The sequence below is a fragment of the Haematobia irritans genome, chromosome 3 (assembly GCF_050003625.1).
Source record: "Haematobia irritans isolate KBUSLIRL chromosome 3, ASM5000362v1, whole genome shotgun sequence".
In the NCBI taxonomy this organism is placed as follows: domain Eukaryota; kingdom Metazoa; phylum Arthropoda; class Insecta; order Diptera; family Muscidae; genus Haematobia; species Haematobia irritans.
In genome coordinates, this window is record NC_134399.1 from 171,101,804 (window position 1) to 171,124,023 (window position 22,220).

The window sequence follows — 22,220 nt, forward strand, 5'->3', positions numbered from 1 at the left end:
ATATGAGAAACAGGAATAAAGGAAAATGAAAAAGCAGATGCACTGGCTAAGGAGGGCGCTCGTGGAACGAATAATGCCGACGATTTTCCTCCGCTGTCTTCATATCTTTACTGTATTCATATCATGATGAACTATGACGAGGACGCAGGGCCTCAGTTTGTAGCCTAAACGAACATAAGCTAATGCGCTTAGGTTCGGTTAACCCTTATACTACGTTGGGTATTAGGTCGTGTTTTTCATCACCGAATTTGTTACTTTTGGATTATAATTAAAAGTTCTTACCGCTCAACATGAATTGAGCATATGTTACCAATTAATGCACTGAGTGATAGAAATTGTTAATTATATTCGAACAGTAAGATATGCGGTGTTGAACAATACGATATGGGTCATCAAATGACCACAACGTAGTATAAGGGTTAAATATGTTTACTGTTTCAGAAAAGGAAAATTAATGGTTTGGCAAAATAACACTAGGTTAGGTAAGGTAGATTAGGTATAGTGGCAGCCCTATGCTTCAGGCTCACTTAGACTATTCAGTCAATTGTGATACCACAGTGGTTAACTTCTCTCTTATCACTGAGTGCTGCCCGATTTTATGTTAAGCTCAATGACAAGGCACCTCCTTTTTATAGCCGAGTCTGAACGGCGTTCCACATTGCCGTGAAACCACTTAGAGAAGCTTTGAAACACTCAGAAATGTCACCAGCATTACTGAGGTGGGATAATCCACCGCTGAAAAAACTTTTTGTTTTTTTTTTTTTGTCGAAACTGGGTTCGAACACACGACCCTGTGTATGCAACGCGGGTATGCTAACCATTGCACCATGGTGGCTCCACCAGGGTGGTAAGGTATGGTAGTATGCTTTATTAACATATCCATAGTAATACCACTTCACGGAGTGCGGCCCAATTTTAAATTAAGCTCAATGATGAGGAATCTAATCTGTCGCAAGAGATATTTGGCTGCTATATCTAAATCCAAGGCCGTATTCACGGGGGGGGGGGGGGATCAAATGGAAAATGTCTTTCTGCTTTTTATTTGTGTTTGTTGTTCTTTTTGTGAACATGACTCACTTTGTTTGCCCATAGCAACAACAACGAAACAGCCAAACACACATGTGTAAATGAAATGGCGCAAAACCTGCGAAAAGAACCTGCCTAATTCAGCGATGGAAGCACTTGGAGAGTGCAATAAAGAGATATTTCCAAACGTGCATATTCTTTTAAAAATTTTGGTCACTTTGCCAGTTACTCAGGGATGGAAAATACAATTTTTAAGAAAGTACAAAAAAGGTATTTTTTGAGCGGAAAGGTACTTTTTACTAAATTTCAACAAAAATTTCACTGGAAAATTATTGTCAAGAGACTAAATTTTAAAGAAAATAAAATTTTGACAAAATTTTCTATATAAATAAAATTTTGCAAAAATTTTCTATAGAAATAAAATTTTGCAAAAAAAAAAACTGTAGAAAAAAAATGTTGCAAAATTTTTTCTATAGAAATAAAATTTTGCAAAAATTTCCTATAGAAATAAATTTTTTACAAAATTTTCTATAAAAATAAAATTTTGCAAAAATTCTATATAGAAATAAAATTTTGACAACATTTTCTACCGAAATAAAAAATCGATAATATAGAATCACATTCTTTTTTCGACTAAAACATTCTTGAAGTTCAATAAAATCCGGGTTTTGACTATGTCTTTTACAAAATCGAGATTTTCTTTCCACATGAACATGTTTGTTTTGCCATATTTGTAAAATACTATTAGCAAATAAGGGTGATAAAGACTTTCTCAAAATATTAAAATATTTTGTCAAAGCTATTGTACCATAAATCTGATATCGACTCAAAAATGTCTACACAAAAGGCACTAAATCATTCGCGGGGGTACTACGGTACTGACCGGGGTGAAAAAGTATTGAAAAAAGTACTATAGTGCTTCATTTTCCATCCCTGCAGTTACTACGTACTCATCCGAACTTTCATTTTCAACAATGAAGAGATTAAAGACGTATCTTAGAAATTCGACTACCGAGAGTAGACTCAATGGATTGGCATTAATGTCGGTTCATCGCCGAATAAATGTGCCGACTGAAGAAGTAATTGATTTATTTGCTGCCCAAAAAGCCCGTCGGCTCAATTTAATATTATAAAAATATTGTATACATACCTATGCATAAATAAAATTTTCTACACATGAGATTATATGAATATATATTTTTCTAAGTTGAACCCCCCTAATTAAAATCCTGGCTACAGCCTTGTCTAAATCTGATCTGATTTCAACCAAATTTAGAATGTGTAGCTAGAATGTGAATGTTGACCTGTGCAAAATTTCAACGCACTAAACTTTTGTAAGGAATGTCCCAGTTTGTTAAAATTAAAAAAAAACAATAATTGTAAGTCCCTTATCTCGGGAACTATAAGTGGCATTCGGCGTTTGAATAGGTTCTAACCAACTAAAAATCATGGAAATCGGTTCATAATAGAGGATTTGACAGTTAAAACAAAATCTCATACCATCGAGGTGACCAAATTTTAACGCCTATAGGTCTGACTGAAAATTATGGTGATATCTTTATCCATGAAATGAACCGTGACTTTAAAACAGACATACAGAGACGTGGCTCAGTAAACACTCAGACATGGCTGCCGCTTGGGCGATATGTAGTGCCCTTCGGTACATATAATAGTAGCCCTTTCGAATTTTTAAGAAAATTAATATACTCCATTTTGGGTGCTTGAAATCCTTGGGCAGGATGCCAAACCCTGTGTCAACCACGGGCCATAGACCCGTTTGCAGTAGGGTCTGTTCACGAAACATGAAACGCGCCAGTGTAGGACTGTTTCCGTAAACAATTCATCGTACCATTGAACAATGCGTTGGGAGCTTGGTTAGATTCGCGGGATGGGGCAGCATTGAAGCCATAGAGATGTCAGCATGAATTTATTCTTAACTTACCTCAACTATTCCACGTTTTAACTTAAACTTGAACCATCTCCGGGCAAGGCCAATATCGATTTATTATCGCTAGCTATTTGAAACACCAACGCTCGGACTGAACGAAAATTCCTTAATGGTTCACATCTTTTTTTCACAACTCCCAGGGTAATTCAACAAAATCAGTATTAATAATTTTTGTCGGATTTCCAAACATACCATTTCAAAAAAAAAAAAAAAAAAAAAAAACAACCACACCACTTTTTTTCAATTTTATAACATTTTAAATTAACTCTCAGCTTCTGCCTTTTTATTTGCCATCTTTTCTTGTAATGTTTTAAGTTTCTTTTCTTTCTTCTTAATAAATTCACTTTTGTCCAGATTATTTTGGAAGAAGTTTGTCTCTTTACGAGCTTGTGATACTTCCGCCATTAGACGTTGTTTATGTACCGCTTGTTCATAGTTCATACGCTCTGTTAGATGACACCACTTGAAACGGGGTAAATACTTCATACTCCATAGGTAATCAAAGAATTGTGATTTTTTGCGGGTGGATATTTGTTTGTTATTAAGAAGTGGTACGATCTGTTTGGCCACACGTTTCGATTCAAATTCTACCCATCCCTCAGTGAAGTGACGTGCAAATGGTTTACGTTTTTTCTTCTTTTTATCGTCCCCTATAAAATGTAGAAAATATAAAAATGAATATTGGCAGTTTCGAATTGAGATTAAAACCTTATGGTGGAGTATTCTTGGAGCGAGCTATCCAATATTGGGAAAGAATAGAATAGGTTTTCAGATATCACCATAGCCTTTGATTGTAATATATAACAAGGTTTTAAATATTTGCCTCAATTCTTTAAACTCCATTTATACCCTATTTATACTTACCGCCTGGAAGTTTTTCTGGCTGCAAATATACTCTCCCTATATTTCCATATTCACCCAAAATTTCTCGAATGCGTGTCACATTCATGTGTTTTGGTATATTGGAAATATATATTATGCCCTTCTTTCGTTTCTTTTTAGGTTTGTCAGTTCTAGGTTGGAAATTTTCTAAATCCATTTCATCCTCCTCCGCAGTGCTTTCATGAGCTAATCCTGTTCCATCGTCGTCAGCAACATTTTGCATTTCTGTGCTTTCATTGTCCTCATATCTTGGTAGTTCATCATTGGCTTCTGACATCTCCACATCATCGGATAGAGTTACTTGGTTTGTTTTCGTTTGTTTCTTTGTCTTTTTAGGTTTTTTCGTCTTTAAAGACATTGTTAATTTGTTTAAGAAAATTTTATGTTCAACTATCTGCAGTAATCAAAACCAAAACAATATATTTCACGTGTATCAGGTGTGTTGCCATATCGACCAGATGTGAAGTAAATCTCCCACAAGCATTTGGGACGTTCGGTCCATTAGATATGTTGGCCAATGGGTTTTAATGCACCTTGCAGACTATAATGCGCTTTACAGACTATCAGTTATTCCGGACGGAATGTCGGTGTTTGTAAAGAATCTTACAGTGTGTCGGATCGATACGACATGTCGGCGATGACTAAATAATCGGTAAATGTGTTATCGATCCCATAAACATGCAGCAGTATCGATTATGCCTTCTGACCTAACTGATAATGTGCACAATATATGGGATATGTTCGACACGAGTACTGTCGTCCGGAATAACTGATAGTCTGTAAAGCGCATAAGTTTATCCGGAGGAAAGTAATCGTATCGAACATATCCCATATATTGGCCACACTATAAGTTAAGCCCCAAGGCATAATCGATACTGATGCATGTTTATGGGATCGATAACACATTTACCGATTATTTAGTCATCAACGAATTGTCGTATTGATTGGACAAATTGTAAGATTCTTTACAAACACAGACATTCCCCCGGAAAAACTTATAATTTGTAAGACGCATAAGATTAGGAAAATATTTGTATAATGCGCCGACCATAGTGTAAGTTATTCCGGACGTAATGTCTGTGTTTGTAAAGAATCTTATAGTGTGGCCAATCGACACGAATTGTCGGCGATGACTAAATAATGGAAAAACGTGTTATCGATCATATTAACAAGTATCAGAATCGATTATGAAGTCGATCAAAATTTATAATGTGGCAAAAAATTGGGATATGTTTCGAAATGTTGGACACGGACACTATTGCCGGATAAACTTTTAATGTGAACGGCGAATTACACGGCTCAAGTTTCGTCCTTAAGGTAAGTACTATGTTCACTTTTCGCGTTGAAATTTTCGTGGTTACTTTATTAGAACAGTTCAATATAAAGGTAAGTACTATGTTCGCTTTTCGAGTTGAAATTTTCGCGGTTACTTTAATAAAACAGTTCAATATGAAGCAGATAAATTAATTCAATTGATGCGCAGTTTCTTGTTCCCCTAGATTTCGGCAAGACTTTACAGGAATATTTTGGTTTTAATTTATAATTTTGATTATTTCAGGAAAAGTAATCGCGAAAATAAAGTGATTTTCAACTCGAAAACCGAACATAGTACCCACCTTAAAGCAGATAAATTAACTCAATTGATCCGATGTTTCTTGTTTCTCTAGATTTCGACAAGACTTTACAGGAATAAGTTTGTTTTCTTTTATAATTTCTATTATTTAAAGGCCGGTATGCACCTGTAGCGTAAAATGTCATTCCCATAAGAAATGCATTGCTATTTATGCTAACGAAATTTTCGGTAGCGTTCAATTTCGTAAGCTGGTACGCACCTCTAATGAAAATAACAGGGTTGTCAAAAGCATATTTTGGCAGCAAACATTTAATTTATTACAATCATTGTGTGCGTAAAAGTTTTAAAAGGTCTGTAAATAATAAACAATTTTTTTGAGGAATATTTGGAACATATATTAACAATTTTTAAAAGCGATTAGCTGGTTTAAAATTTGTGTACACAGCCCTGTTTTTTGTTGTAGACTTAAATAAATTTTTGCTACCGAAAATTTCGCTAGAGGTGCATACCGGCCTTAAGGTAAGTACTATGTTCGGTTTCCGCAGCGAAATCCCATACAAAACCAAAAATGCGAAAAACTACCGAAATATTTTTTCATTTGTGGTACTTTGTTTTTTTCGAGTTGAACAACTGACGTAAAGCGCACAGTCCCTAATTAGATCGTGTTAAATCCTTCCATATGTTGAGATTAGTTAGTTTCAAAACATGGCGCCATTTGCAATGTGAATTAAGAAATAATTTATTTATTCAAATAATTTGTGTGAAATTACAATACAAATGTGGTTCGCATTGTTATTTAAAAATGCAATAAGATCGATTGACGAAATAAAAATAACTTGGAGTGGTGTTTTCGTCATGAATCCGGCTCCCTACTACATGATAGAATAGAAATAATGTACATAACATGAAATTTATAGAAAAGTGTTAACAAAATAAAGTTCTATTTAGTGAATTTCATTTTACAATCGTTTCTTTTTACTGGGTATAGGGATAATAAACACAAATGCTGGCCGTGCACCGTAATTATAAAGAAGGCAGTGCGATTGATGTTACAGTACTATGGTAGCTACGAATGGAATCACAAGAATAAATTGCTATGTTCCAAAAATAAAATGCAAAAATTAGTTATGCATATATCTTGCATTTTATCGATTCAAAACACTGGTTGAATTTTATAACGTGACTGAAATAGTTATAAAATTATACATTGGGAGAGTATAACAAGAAACATTCTTCCGTAAACCAGCCACTTTGCATCTCAATGTATTAATTTCAGTCAACGAAGAGTTCCTGGTATAGAACACTAACATCCCTTTGTGACGAATTATCTTGCGAAATATAAGTCGGGAACAGTGACTTTTGCTTAGGAACTACCCTTGAACGTGAGTTATAGGCTTATGTTGATTGAACAAAAAGTTTCACTTTGACTATAGCTATTGTATGGTGTACGTGTTTTAACTGGTCACCCCATGATGTTGTTCCCCCCGAGGTAACAACATTGGCAAATAAAATGGCGTTATTATCCTTTGTGGGAACCGTGATGGTGACCACTGGATTTGAAATTGCTAGTGAGGCGGCAACAGCATGGGCATAAGTACACTCTTGTCCGCTGGTATTGCAATGCGATTGTGTAGATATTGTGGATACCAACGAATTAAGTTTGTTGATGAATGAGTCCATTGCCGGAATTATATGTTTGTTAGATGGGCGTTACAAATTGACGGTATCCCTTTGGAAAAGCTGAAGAAGACGACAATGTACCACATGTCGTTAAAGCTGTTGCCGAATGTGGTAAGACACCAGGAGTAGAGCGGCTGGCGTTTTATTCTTAACAATTATTAGTGTCCAGTGCTGTGTGAGGTTTGGTTGCAAAACAATTTAAAAACTGGTAGAAAAAACTTTTCAAAACAATTATTATGAATGCGTGTGTGTAAACAATCTAATCAGCTGCTGCGTATACATATGTAATAATTTTATAACGTTTGGCGATGTTGTCAATTAAATTTCGGAGAAATAAACGCGAAATATTTCCAAAATGGTTGTTTTCTTCCTTCGAAATCTAGTGTCAACACTCTCATTTTTCAACGCGAAAGAATGATTTAGGGACTTTTTTTTCGTGCCAATAAACATAGTACCTACCTTTAAGGAAAAGTAATCGCGAAAATAAAGTGGTTTTCAACTCGAAAACCGAACGTAGTACCCACTATGTAACTACCCTGCCAGCATTTCAAAGTTCCATTTCAACCTCATCGTTACCACAGACTCGTAAATGTCACTTCAACCATCATGAAAAGGTACATCAAAAAGTACATGCAAGTAATTTGCCATCCCTACTGTTAAAAAAGCCATTTTTTTGTGAAACGCCAAGCGCAACCAGCTTGTTATATTTTAATTAAATAAAAACGAAAATAAAGTTCTGAAAACATAGATTATACGCTTAAAATTGTGAAAGGTATATTGGTGAACAATTTGGTGATTTTCCAAATGGAATAAAGTGATTGTTTTTCAGATATTTTACAGACACGCTGCCTCCATGGAATAAAAACACTGGTTGATAGACGCAGCAACATCCCTGCCAGCATTTCAATGTTCCATTTCATCCTCATCGCTACCACCCTGCCAGCATTTCAAAGTTCCATTTCAACCTCATCGTTACCACAGACTCGTAAATGTCACTTCAACCATCATGAAAAGGTACATCAAAAAGTACATGCAAGAAATTTGCCATCCCTACTGTTAAAAAAGCCATTTTTTTTGTGAAACGCCAAGCGCAACCAGCTTGTTATATTTTAATTAAATAAAAACGAAAATAAAGTTCTGAAAACATAGATTATACGCTTAAAATTGTGAAAGGTATATTGGTGAACAATTTGGTGATTTTCCAAATGGAATAAAGTGATTGTTTTTCAGATATTTTACAGACACGCTGCCTCCATGGAATAAAAACACTGGTTGATAGACGCAGCAACATGTAACTCGCTACTTGTAACTCAACATCATCATTAATGCCAAAAATTATGTTAAATGTAATGTGATAGTGGTATAAATGTTATATTTTTAAGAATTTGTAAATGTTTAATCAAATTAATAAATATCTAAACAAACGTGTTTTACTCGACCACAATGATTCTTATACAACTATCTTAAAATGCACTTTTTCTGATTGTTTGGAGGGTCCCTTATTGGCGTCGTTCTAAATTGATCTATAAAGGCACCTAATAATTGCACTCATGCGAAACATTTTTGTAGTAACTTGGCGTGGTACAACTTCTCAATAGTGACGGCGCTTTTCCGACGAGTTTTTGATGTCGTATATGATTGTTTTCGACGTAGTGGGGATTCTCAAAAGAGTCCCCAAATTCAAAAAATGTTGGCAGGGCACAGACTCGTAAGTGACACTGCAACAATCGCCAACTGTGATAGTATTTTGCCATCACTATTCGCATGAAAGTATTTTGCCATCACTATTGTTACAAGAGCCATTTTATATTTTGTGAAACACCAAGCGCAACTGGCTTATTATAATTTATTTCAATGAAAGCGAAAATAAAGTGCTGAAAACATAGTTATTACGCTTAAAATTGTGAAAAGTAAATTGGTGAACAATTTTTGGCTTTCCAAATGGAATAAAGTGATAGTTTTTCAAATATTTTTCCAGACACGCTGCCTCCATTGGGAATAAAAGTACTGGCTGATAGACGCTACAACATTTAACTTACAACTTGTAACTCAACATCAATCTCTTATTAATGCATAAAAATGTGTTAAATGTGATGTGATAGTCGTATAAATGTTATATTTATGAGAATTTATAAATGTTTCATAAAATTAATAAACACCTAAACAATCGTGTTTTACTTGACCACAATGATTCTTTCCCAACTATCTTAAAATGCACTTTGTCTGATTGTTTGAAGGGGCTCTTATTGGCGTCCTTCTAAATGTATCCAGAAGGGCTCCTAATAATTGCACTCATGCGATACTTTTTTGTAGTAACTTGGCGTGGTACAACTTCTCAATAGTGACGGCGCTTTTCCGAGGAGTTTTGGATATCGTATACGACTGTTTACGACGTAGTGGGGATTCTCAGAAGCGCCCCCAAATTCAAAAAATGTTGGCAGGGGATATGCCTGCCTATTTTTTTCGTGCGAAAAATTCACGTCTATCAGCCAGTGCTTTTATTCGATGGAGGCAGCGTGTCTATAAAATATTTGAAAAACAATCACTTTATTCCATTTGGAAAATCAAAAATTGTTCACCAATATACCTTTCACAATTTTAAGCGTAAAATCTATGTTTTCAGAACTTTATTTTCGTTTTTATTTAAATAAAATATAACAAGCTGGTTGCGCTTGGCGTTTCACAAAAAATAAAATGGCTTTTGTAAAACTAGTGATGGCAAAATACATGTATGAAGTACATTTTGTACTTTATGATATGCTGCCCCCCATCACAGTATCATGGTTGTAGTGACATTTACGAGTCTGTGGTAGCGATGAAGATGAAATGGAACTTTGAAATGCTGGCAGGGTTCGGTTTTCGCAGAAACGAACATAGTACTAAGTATTATCGCCGAAAATTAGTAGCAATTGGCCACATTGTAAGTTTCTTTACACATAAACGAACATAGTACTAAGTATTATCGCCGAAAATTAGTAGCAATTGGCCACATTGTAAGTTTCTTTACACATAAACTTAGGGTCTGAACGGCGTACATACTGTACGTGATAATTGGTAATTTAAAATTGCAGTCCAATAACTTTGTTCAAATACCTTCTTAAAATTATATCGATTACAGTCCGTTAACATTTTAATATGAATAAAAGTTAAGTTGCAAATACAAGGTATTTACATAGTTATTTCTATTTTCCGATCTATTATCACCTTTTATACCTTTTGGCAATAATATATTCATTTATAATGATTTTGTCTGGCGATAACTTTATTTTGTGGCTTCGATGACTCTCTTATTTCGATAACACCTAAATCGATAAACGATTTATGGTTGTAGCTATTGATGGATGGTATTTATGTTCCACATTCTGCCCACACTCTCTCAATACCATTCCCTCTCTTTGTTTTTTCTCAACCATCAAACGAAACGGACGGTGCGCGCGAGTTTTTTTCCTCAACCAACGGAAAAATGTGAAGCTAACAAATGAAAAGAAAACAAAAATACGAAATTCTATATCAATTTCAAGTTAACAAAATGTTTGTTACAATAAAATAATATTGCAATTATTCTTTAGAAAATAAGTTCTAAAGTGGTGACCGACCGATATCATAAACAACGACGAAATTATAAAGCTTAGTTTTTAAGTTAAAGAATTTACAACAACAAAATAACGACTTCACTAAACACAAAAAAAAACAACACAAGGTGCAAAAAACACACAAGAAACAAGTTTTGTTTGTATGATCGATCAGTGAATATAAGAAAGACAGTAACACAAAATTAACATGGCCAGCAAAGAAATACAAATGAACAAAAATAAAATTCGTTAGTAAAAAGGGCCATACAAATTTATTTGTAATATGAATATACGACCTTAAATGATAATGATGCAATGTACAGTATGGCAATAGTTTGTGTATGATTGTAACTTCTTTATTTTCTTGGCCCAATGAGAGTAAATTGATATCATAGGTGCGTTTATATAGCCAGCTAAAAAGGTTAAATTCATGATTCATACAAGGTGTAGTGATCATAACGTCGTAAATTAGGGCCAAGTGAAATAAAATCCATCAAGTGCACAATTACCTGAAATAAAATCGCTGAAATATTCTTCAAGATTAAAAGAGGATCATCATAATAATCGTTATTATTAAACAAATTATCTTTTGTCATTGTATTCTCTCCCCTCTTGGGTGATATGGTGATCTCTTTCTAACAAATGTGGCTTTAAGAATTTATGCAACTTCTTTAGTTCACCTAAGCTATACCCACAAGTGTCCTTTAAGAAACGAAAAGAGGAAAGAAACAAAAACAACATTCGTTCTAACGATTGACCGCGACATCGGGCCAAACATTGTACCAACAAAAACCCATACAAATACAATGTGTTGTGTCAACGGAAAACACTAACAACAACGAAAACGACTGCAGCTGCTTTTTTTAAACATTTTTACCAAACTACATCGAAAAGCAAACACCAACAAAAACAATATACATCAGTAACGTCGTTCTTGTCTTTACTATTTTTTCCCTCCCTCTTTGTTTTGCTTTGGGTAACAATAATTTCAAGCACCGGAGAACTGGCTGTTTGTATGTGTGTGTGTGAGTGAATTACAAACAAAACGATATAATAAAGCGAAACTCCAACAAACAAATTCAAAATAAAATAATTACAGTAAGAAAATTACGCTAAAAACACACGTTAAAAGTAAAGTGGAAAAAATAAAAACAAAGCTGAATACTAGTGGATACATTATAAAAAAAAAACAACAACCACAAGAGAGCCAACGTGCGGTTTATAAAACAAATAATCAAACAAGTGTTTTGGGGTTTATTTTGTGAAGATTTTTTAAAGTGTATTCTCAAGACATATTTTCAAATTTTCTGAAGCACAAACTAGTTTTTCCAATATGAAGGTGACTGTTTGCTTTGGTGATACGCGGATCCTGGTGCCATGTGGCGATGGCAATCTCTTGGTCAAGGATTTAATTCATGAAGCAACAAGGCGGTATAAAAAAGCAGCAGGAAAGGTAAGTTTAAGAAATACTATTGCCTTACAATCATTTATATATAATAAAAAGACTTATGGACCCGGAACACGTGTGCCACATTTAGTAGAATTCTACGCAAAATTTTCTATAGAAATAAAATTTTGACAAAATTTTCAACAGCAATAAAATTTTGACAAAATTTTCAATGGAAATACAATTTTGACAAAATTTTCTATAGAAATAAAATTTTGACAAAATATTCTATAGAAATAAATTTTGACTAAATTTTCTATAGAAATAAAAATTTAGTCAAAATTTATTTCTATAGAATATTTTGTCAAAATTTTATTTCTATAGAAAATTTTGTCAAAATGTTATTTCTATAGAAAATTTTGTCAAAATTTTATTTCTATAGAAAATTTTGTCAAAATTTTATTTCTATAGAAAATGTTGTCAAAATTTTATTTCTATAGAACATTTTGTCAAAATTTTATTTCTATAGAAAATTTTGTCATAATTTTATTTCTATAGAAATAAAATTATGACAAAATTTTCTATAGAAATAAAATTTTGACAAAATGTTCTATAGAAATAAAATTTTGACAAAATTTTCTATAGAAATAAAATTTTGACAAAATTTTCTATAGAAATAACATTTTGACAAAATTTTCTATAGAAATAATATTTTGACAAAATTTTCAACAGAAATAAAATTTTGACAACATTTTCAATAGAAATAAAAATTTTGACAAAATTTTCTATAGAAATAAAATTTTGACAAAATTTTCTATAGAAATAAAATTTTGACAAAATTTTCTATAGAAATAAAATTTTGACAACATTTTCTATAGAAATAAAAATTTGACAAAATTTTCTATAGAAATAAAATTTTGACAAAATTTTCTATAGAAATAAAATTTTGACAAAATTTTCTATAGAAATAAAATATTGACACAATTTTCAATAGAAATAAAATTTTGACAAAATTTTCAATAGAAATACAATTTTGACAAAATCTTCTATAGAACTAAAATTTTGACATAATTTTCTATAGAAATAAAATTTTGACAAAATTTTCTATAGAAATAATATTTTGACAAAATTTTAAATAGAAATAAAATTTTGACAAAATTTTCTATAGAAATAAAATTTTGACAAAATTTTCTATAGAAATAAAATCTTGACAAAATAGAAATAAAATTTTGACAAAATTTTCTATAGAAAAAAAATTTTCTATAGAAATAACATTTTGACAAAATTTTCTATAGAAATAAAATTTTGACAAAATTTTCTATAGAAATATCATTTTGACAAAATTTTCTATAGAAATAATATTTTGACAAAATTTTAAATAGAAATAAAATTTTGACAAAATTTTCTATAGAAATAAAATTTTGACAAAATTTTCTATAGAAATAAAATTTTGACAAAATTTTCTATAGAAATAAAATTTTGACAAAATTTTCAATAGAAATAAAATTTTGTAAAAATTTTCTTTAGAAATAAAATTTTGAAGAAAATTTTCTATAGAAATAAAAATTTGACAAAATTTTCTATAGAAGTAAAATTTTGACAAAACATTCTAAAGATATAAAATTTTGTTGTTGTTTTTTTATTTCAGCTTCTTTTCCTCTGTTGGTTAAGCTACTCTTGTAGTTTAGTCAATGTATGGTTTTAAGCTGAAATAAAAAAACAACAACAATGCTTAAAGAACAAAACCAACAATAACAAAACAAAACAAATGATATAAAATTTTGACAAAATTTTCTATAGAAATAAAATTTCGACAAAATTTTGTATAGAAGTAAAATTTTGACAAAATTTTCAATAGAAATAAAATTTTGAAAAAAATTTCAATAGAAATAAAATGTTCACAAAATTTCCTATAGAAATAAAATTTTGACACAATTTTCAATAGAAATAAAATTTTGACAATATTTTCTATAGAAATACAAATTTGACAAAATTTTCTATAGAAATAAAATTTTGACATAATTTTCTATAGAAGTAAAATTTTTAAAAAAAATTCTATAGAAATAAAATTTAGACAAAACATTCTAAAGAAATAAAATTGTGAAAAAATTTTCTATAGAAGTAAAATTTTGACAAAATATTCTAAAGAAATAAAATTTTGAGAAAATTTTCCATAGAAATAAAATTTTGACAAATTTTTTTTAGAAATAAAATTTTGACAAAATTTTCTAATAAATAAAATTTTTTACAGAAATAAAATTTTGATAAAATTTCCTATAGAAATAACAATGTGACAAAAATTTCTATAGAAATAAAATTGTGACAAAATTTTCTATAGAAATAAAATTTTTACAAAATTTTCTATAGGAATAAAATTTTGACAAAATTTTCCATAGAAATAAAATTTTGAAAAATTTTCTATAGAAATAAAATTTTGAAAAAATTTCGATAGAAATAAAATTTCGACAAAATTTTCTATAGAAATAAGATTTTGACAAAAATTTTTAGAGTAATAAAATTTTTGGCATAAAATTTTTACAAAATGAACTCTTGATAAAATAGTCTATAGAAATAAATTTGTGACAAAATTTTGTATAAAAAATTTTTTTTTTGAAAAATTTTTTACAGAAACAATATTTTGACAAAAAATACTTTTTAATTCTCCACATGGGAACTCATGGTCAAATTGCATAACCTGTCCTATACATCACGAGTTTAGAAATAATGATTTGTTGACCATTTTCACCAATAGTTTTTATTTAAAGAAAATTAATCAATTTTTTTTCTGTTCGACTTCATATATTTTGAATGAACATTACAAACTCTCTAGTTCTCCAGTAGAGTATAATAAAGTACCACAACTACTTTAATATATATTCTCTGATTATCATAAAATTCATAACGACGATCAGCACAATTCTATCTCTGAAAGAATGCTTCTAAAATGTTTACTTTAAAAGATAAACGAACGTTTTGTTTATCATTTATAGCTGAGATGCTTTATGTCTAAGATTACTGAAGAAAATTCAAATCATAAATGCTCTAAAGTTTGTGTGTTAAACGCCCATTCAACTGGCTGTGCATTTCTAAACGTGGGAAACACCATAATCAGCAAATTTGTAGAAACCAGACCTGATTTAAAATGATGACAATAAACTCGATTAAGTTGCACAAAAAAAAAAAAAACACAGACAAATTCATATAAAAATGGTTTCCTATAATTACAATTAAATATACGAATAAAGATATCATATTTAAGAAGTTGTTTATCTAGAAATTGCAAAACGCATTTTATATAAAAAAATAGATTTCAAAAAATGTTACTGAAATTCTAATGAAAAGAACATTACCCCATCATACCACACACGTGCTGATTTTTTTTCGTAGGAAAGCAATAAATGTCGTTTTTTGGCTTTCTTCACTTAAAAGCCAAGACCAATTTCGAAATGCGCTTATATTCTTGGATATAAATGCGGCCTAAAAACCAAATCTACACAGTGGGTAGGTACTTGACACATAAAAAAACCTGTTTAATTAAATCTGATAATGTTCCCCATTTGTCTTCCTTTAATAATGTTGAATTAATTCAAAAAAGTTTTTAGCTTTTAAATGACAATAAGTTTTGTAATAAACAAAAAAATTAAAATTGGAGTAAATACGAGGTATGTTTAAAATTATCATACTGCAAGCAAAAAAATTTTTCCACCCAAACGAAATTTTAGACAGAGGTGCATCGCACGGTGGTTCAAATCGCTTTTTATATTGGAAATAACGCTGCAACTTTTGAATGCATAAAGATGTCAACATAATTTTTTCTTTGTATGAAAGCTGAGGTGTGTACTGACAAAATGCGGTGTCAATGCCACGGTTGGTAGAATTCTACCAAAAATGGTAGATTTTTTATTGTTTAGTAGATTGGTAGAATTCTTGATATTTTGGTAGATTTTGCAAAATATTCCTCTTAAACTAAGGGGTACTTACAAATTTTGACAAAATTTTGTATAGAAATAAAATTTTGATAAAACTTTCTATATAACTAAAATTTTTACAAAATTTTCTATAGAACTAAAATGTTGACAAAATTTTCTATAGAACATTTTCTATACAACTAAATTTTTACAAAATTCTCTATAGAAATTAAATTTTGACAAAATTTTATATAGAAATAAAAGTTGTACAAAATTTTCTATAGAAATAAAATGTTTACTAAATTTTTCAATAGAAATAAAATTTTGACAAAATTGAAATACTAAATTAAATTTGAAATACAATTTTGGCAAAATTTTCTATAGACAAAAAGTTTTGACAAAATTTTCTATAGAAATAAAATTTTGACTAACTTTTCTATAGAAAACAATTTTGACCAAATTTGCTATAGAAATAAAATTGTGACAAAATTTGTCTATAGAAATAACATTTTGATAAAATTTTCTATATAACTAAAATGACGACATTTTCTATAGAACTAAAATTTTGACAACATTTTCTATACAACTAAAATTTTTAAAAATGTTCTATAGAAATAAAATTTTGACAAAATTTCTCTATGGAAATAAAATTTTGACAAAATGTTTGTATAGAAATAAAATTTTGACAAAATTTTTGTATAGAAATAAAATTTTGACAAAATTTTCTATAGAAATATAATGTTGACTAAAATTTTGACAAAATTGAAAATTGAAATAAAATTTTGACAAAATTGAAAATTGAAATAAATTTGAAATAAAATTTTGACAAAATTTTTCAATATAAATAAAATTTTGACAAAATTTTTACAAAATTTTCTGTAGAAATAAAATTTTGACAAAACTTTTCTATAGAAAAAAATTTGGACACAAGTTTCTATAGAAAAAAATTTTTCAAAATGAATGATTAAAAAGTTAATGGATCCAATTAAAAAATTAATTGATACTATTATTGTTGTGATTGATTTTTGTTTCAATTAAAAAAATTGTTGATTCAATTAAATTTTTAATTGAATATTTTTTAAAACTTAATTAAAATTTTAATTGGAAAATTTTTCGTGAAATTTTTTTTGTATGTAGAAACAACATTTTATTAAAATTTTCTATAGAAATAAAATGCTGACAAAATTTTTAAAGAAATAACACTTTGACAAAAATAAAACTTTGACAAAATTTTCTATTGCAATAAAATTTTGACAAAATTTTCTATAGAAATAAAATTTTGACAAAATTTTCAATAGAAATAAAATTTTGACAATGTTTTCTATGGAAATAAAATTTTTTTTAAAATTTTTCGATAGAAATAAAATTTTGACAAAATTTTCTGCAGAAAAAAAATTTTTTTTGACAAAATTTTCTATTGAAATAGAATGTTGACAGTATTTTCTATGGAAAAAACTTTTTAACAACATTTTCTATACAACTAAAATTTTTACCAAATTTCTCTATGGAAATAAAATTTTGACAAAATTTTCTATAGAAATGAAATTTGGACAAAATTTTTGTATAGAAATAAAATTTTGACAAAATTTTTGTATAGAAATAAAATTTTCACAAAATTTTCTATAGAAATAAAATTTTGACAAAATTTTCTATAGAAAAAAATTTTGACAACATTTTCTATAGAAATGAAATTGTGACAAAATTTTCTATAGAAATATAATTTTGACTAAATTTTTTTGTAGAAATAAAGTTTTGACAAAACTTTTCTATAGAAAAAAAAATTGGACAAAATTTTCTATAGAATAAAATTTTGACCAAATTTGCTATAAAATAAAATTTTGACAAAATTTTCTATAGAAATAAAATTTTGACAAAATTTTTCTATAGAAATAACATTTTGACAAAATTTTTTACAAAATTTTCTATATAACTAAAATGTTGACAAAATTTTCTATAGAACTAAAATTTTGACATTTTCTATACAACTAAAATTTCTACAAAATTTCTCTATGGAAATAAAATTTTGACAAAATTTTCTATAGAAATGAAATTTTGACAAAATTTTCTATAGAAAAAAAAAATGTTGACAAAATTTTCTATAGAAATGAAATTTTGACAAAATTTTCTATAGGAATATAATTTTGACCAAATTTTTCAGTAGAAATGAAACTTTGACAAAATTTTATATAGAAATAAAATTTTGACAAAACTTTTCTATAGAAAAAAAATTTGCACAAAATTTTCTATAGAAAAAAAATTGAAATTTTCTATAGAAATAAAATTTTGACAAAATTGAAATAAACTTAAAATAAAATTTTGACAAAATTGTTCAATAGAAATAAAATTTTGACAAAATTTTCTATAGACATAAAATTTTGACCAAATAGAAATAAAATTTTGACCAAATTTTCTATAGAAATAAAATGTTGACAAAATAAAGTTTTGACAAAGTTGTCTGTAGAAATAAAATTTGACTAAATTTTTCAATAGAAATAAAATTTTGACAAAATTTTCTTTAGAAATAAAATTTTGACAAAGTTGTCTATAGAAAAAAATTTTGAAAATTTTTTTGAAAATTCATAAGTTTTTGTATTTATTTGGGTAGATTTTTGGTAAAAGTTTTTGGCGCGAGTGGCAACCGTGGTTAATGTACTTATATGGCCCAGAAGACACTTTTTAAGGCCGTTTCAATAATCCTACTTTTTCCAACTTTTCCTTTTCCATAAAACACTCAAAAAAAAAATATAGACTTTATAATAAATTTTATTACTCAATATATGCACAAAAGTCGTATGTCTTCAAAGTAAGCCTAACTACCATGAATGTAAAGAAGATCACGCATAAAGATTATTCGTAAAACGATTAAGGTTTGGAAACCAAATTTTTTCTTTCCCTTCTAATTTTGTTCCATCCCTCGTTTTTTTATAAAACCAGTAGTTGCACATCCAATCATCTTTCCATTTTTTTTTCTACCATAAACTTGCGATAACAAATGTTACAGTTTGACTTTATTGTCATAAGTATAATACGTGATTTTTTTTTTTGTCCATGTGAAATTTAACAATGAATATATTTAACCCGTAGATACATTTCCAATTCCCGTTTTTTTTTAATTTAGTTTGTAGTGTTTTCTTTTTAAATTTTAACAAAAATTAAAATAAAATAGACAAAAATATACAAATGAAAGTGCTGCATAAAATAAAAGAAAACTATCAATAGGTTCCAAAGAATTTTTTGAATATTTCGATTTTTCCAAAAGAGATGAGTGACTTAGGGTAGCAAACATGCCAGTAGTAATATTAACTAGTTGTGACTCTCAAGTCCCGTCTAGTAATCAAATTTAATGGCATCCTACTCAAGTGGCTGTTGCACATGCGCACATAGTGTATATCTAGTTTTGTGTGAAATACTTGAGTTTTACTTTTTTTACAATTATTACCAATTCAAAAATGCAGGCATTTCTCGTTACTATTTCCATTCATTCATTCAGCCGTTGTAAATGTAAACATGAACTACAAAAACAACTATGTAAGTCAAATTTATGTGGGACAACGACGACAGGTTATATAAATATTCATTAAACTGAAAAATAAGGCTATACCATAAACATATGGGGGTGTAAAATTGAACTTTAAATGTAGTCGAAAAATAAACATTTATTTTATTCTAGTTCCGGGAAGGAAATTTGATATCTTTTTCCTTTTTTTTATCGCATCCAAAAATTGAAGTTGAATTGGGCAAATCAGGTAGAAATGTTGAGTACGCGTAAAAATGTCTACAACCGATTTTTTTTAGTAAAGAAGATAGTATTTTTATTAAGTTATATTCAACTAAATTAAATTAACGAAAACATGAACATTTTATTATAATTTAATAGCCACGACACATCATCAACACACACATAAGGATGGTATTATTAAATAATAATAAAAAAACATAAATAAATAAAATCAAAATAAATAAAAACATTGCAATCATTGAGCAACAATCCGGCATCATTCTGAGTATAACACATATTTTCCTCCGACCAGATCGAATTGGGTTATAAATAAATCAAAAACGATGCGTCAGTATGTCGAAGTCATAATTGTAAAGCACTTAAGAGGAGTGTTTCTTTATTCCATTTATCTATCACTTCTCCTCCCTAAATTGAGCCAAAGATATTAACAACAAATTGAAAAGAAGAAATTATTCATTTTTAATATTAGATAAGAGTGATAACATGACAGGTCAAAATTTTTTTATTCTGTTACGTAGAACATTGTCGGCAAAGAGATCTCTTGTTCGGTGAGTTAGAGCTGTAATCAACCCACACACACACACGTTAATCCAAAAGAAAACAACTTAACCACTCTACGGTCATTCTTCTACCATCTCCAATTAGGATGAAGGAAGAGCCAAAGAAGGTGGAGATGAAAAGTCATTCATAACCATTATTATAAGGTTTTTCTGTGTGAGGCATAATAAGATGTTCATTTTTTCTGGAGGCATACACAAAGAGAAAAATTTGTGAAGATTAATATGTATGACTAACATTTCGTTCCAGAGGAACATATTTTTCTTTGGGTGTTATCAAACCTATATATTTATTAATTGGAATCCGTAGTTTGTCCATTAGCTATATAAAGATGTGAAAATCCGAAATTGCACTCAAAAAACACACAGAAAAAAATTTTCAAATTAAAATTTTAACTGAGTTTTAAAAAAAATTTTAATTAAAAATATAATTGATTCATCAAATTTTTTAATTGAAACAAAAATTAATCACAAATAGTATCAATTAATTTTTTAATTGGATCAATTAATTTTTTAATTGATACTATCATTTCTGTGATTGAAGACATTTCAATTAAAGAAATTAATTGGATCAATTAATACGTCCGTGAAAATAAAGTTAGCATTAAAATGTATGTTAACATTGTCTTAACGTTAACAAAGCGTTAACAGAGCTCTGATAAGTGCTTAATAGAGAACAAATAAAGTTAACTTTAAACAGAGCAAATAGTTAAAATAAAAAAAAAAAAAAAACGATCATTGTACAAAAACTATAAAGGGGGCAGTATACACCCATATACCAAATTTTAGGGTACGATGAGTAGAATCTATTTTTCACTTTAAATGACAATTGAGTTAAAGTTAAAACAAATGTGACCACTGTGCAAAAACTATAGAGGGAGCAGTATACACCCATATACAAAATTAGGGCACGATGAGTAGAATCTAAATCCGTAGAATCTAAATCCGAAATAATTTCATGAAATTCTTTGCCATTCATTCGGATTTATATTCTATTCATCGTGCCCCAGAATTTGGTGTATGGGTGTACACTGCCCCCTCTATAGTTTTTGCACAGTGGTCACATTTGTTTTGTAACTTTAACTCAATTGTCACTTAAAGTGAAAATATCTCAAATTCAATGAATGAATGGCAATGAATTTGATGAAACTATTTCGGATTTAGATTCTACTCATCGTGCCCTAAAATTTGGTATATGGGTGTATACGGCCCCCTCTATAGTTTTTGCACAATGATCGTTTTTTATTTTAACTATTTGTTGCTCTTTTTAAAGTTAACTTTATTTTTTCTCTGTTTAGCACTTAGCAGAGCTCTGTTAACGTTAAGACAATGTTAACATAAATTTTAAGGTTAACTTTATTTTCACGGACATTCAATTAATTTCATGGTTGAATCAGATTTTTTTGTGTGCACGGAGTCCTCCCCAATTAAAACAATTTTATTTGATTGTTTTTTTTTTTTTTCATGGGATTTATTATTATTAAATTTTACTAAATTTTAATTTCCTACAAAAGAGCACAGAAATTCTTAAAATTTGCCAACTTTATCTTAACTGCATCCATCTTGAACTTTTTTCCTTCAACTACGAAATTTTGAAAAAAATTAATTATGTTTAAAAAACTTTCTTGAAGTTGCCGAAAAATATATCACTTAGTACGTAACGAAAAATAAACAGGACATTTCTTTGTCTAAACGTTCGTTCAGTTGCAAATTTGTAAACGTCTCGTAAACGTCATATACATGTCGTAAATGTAGAAAAAGTAGCAAACGCGCAAACTCCAAATACTTCAAACCCTTCAGATAGGCAGTGAATCATATCCAAGATGATAATATATGCGAAGAAGTTTCAATTCTCAGGAATGTTCATAAAATTATTAACGAGTTAAAAAAAACTTGGAGAATTTATTTCAATTGGAAATTCGATGCCAATCTTCTCGTCTATATGGAC

The 22,220-nt window shown here is 29.2% G+C and overlaps 2 protein-coding genes and 2 long non-coding RNA genes across 5 annotated transcripts in view; 3 read left to right on the top strand and 1 right to left on the bottom strand.

Annotated features, from left to right (window-relative positions):
• Positions 1-3,194: 3,194 nt before the first annotated feature.
• Positions 3,195-4,279, bottom strand: LOC142230167 (uncharacterized). Its single transcript, XM_075300797.1, has 2 exons — positions 3,839-4,279; positions 3,195-3,624 (listed from the first exon to the last, which is right to left on the bottom strand). Exons 1-2 carry the CDS (start codon positions 4,212-4,214, stop codon positions 3,236-3,238), a joined length of 765 nt encoding a protein of 254 aa, XP_075156912.1. The 5' UTR covers positions 4,215-4,279; the 3' UTR covers positions 3,195-3,235.
• Positions 4,280-7,653: 3,374 nt separating this feature from the next.
• On the top strand, positions 7,654-8,533 carry LOC142229890 (uncharacterized). The gene is made up of 3 exons (XR_012720522.1): positions 7,654-7,881; positions 7,939-8,282; positions 8,340-8,533. It is a non-coding gene; the product is annotated as an uncharacterized LOC142229890 (long non-coding RNA).
• A 348-nt stretch (positions 8,534-8,881) lies between these two features.
• On the top strand, positions 8,882-9,286 carry LOC142229891 (uncharacterized). The gene is made up of 2 exons (XR_012720523.1): positions 8,882-9,019; positions 9,088-9,286. It is a non-coding gene; the product is annotated as an uncharacterized LOC142229891 (long non-coding RNA).
• A 1,224-nt stretch (positions 9,287-10,510) lies between these two features.
• The window catches only part of baz (par-3 family cell polarity regulator), a 224,456-nt gene continuing 212,746 nt past the window's right edge, over positions 10,511-22,220 (top strand). For both annotated transcript variants that reach the window (XM_075303133.1, XM_075303136.1), the window contains exon 1: positions 10,511-12,134. In XM_075303133.1, coding sequence (XP_075159248.1) covers positions 12,015-12,134 — 120 coding nt within the window. In that variant the 5' untranslated portion in view covers positions 10,511-12,014. The remainder of the gene's footprint in view (positions 12,135-22,220) is intronic.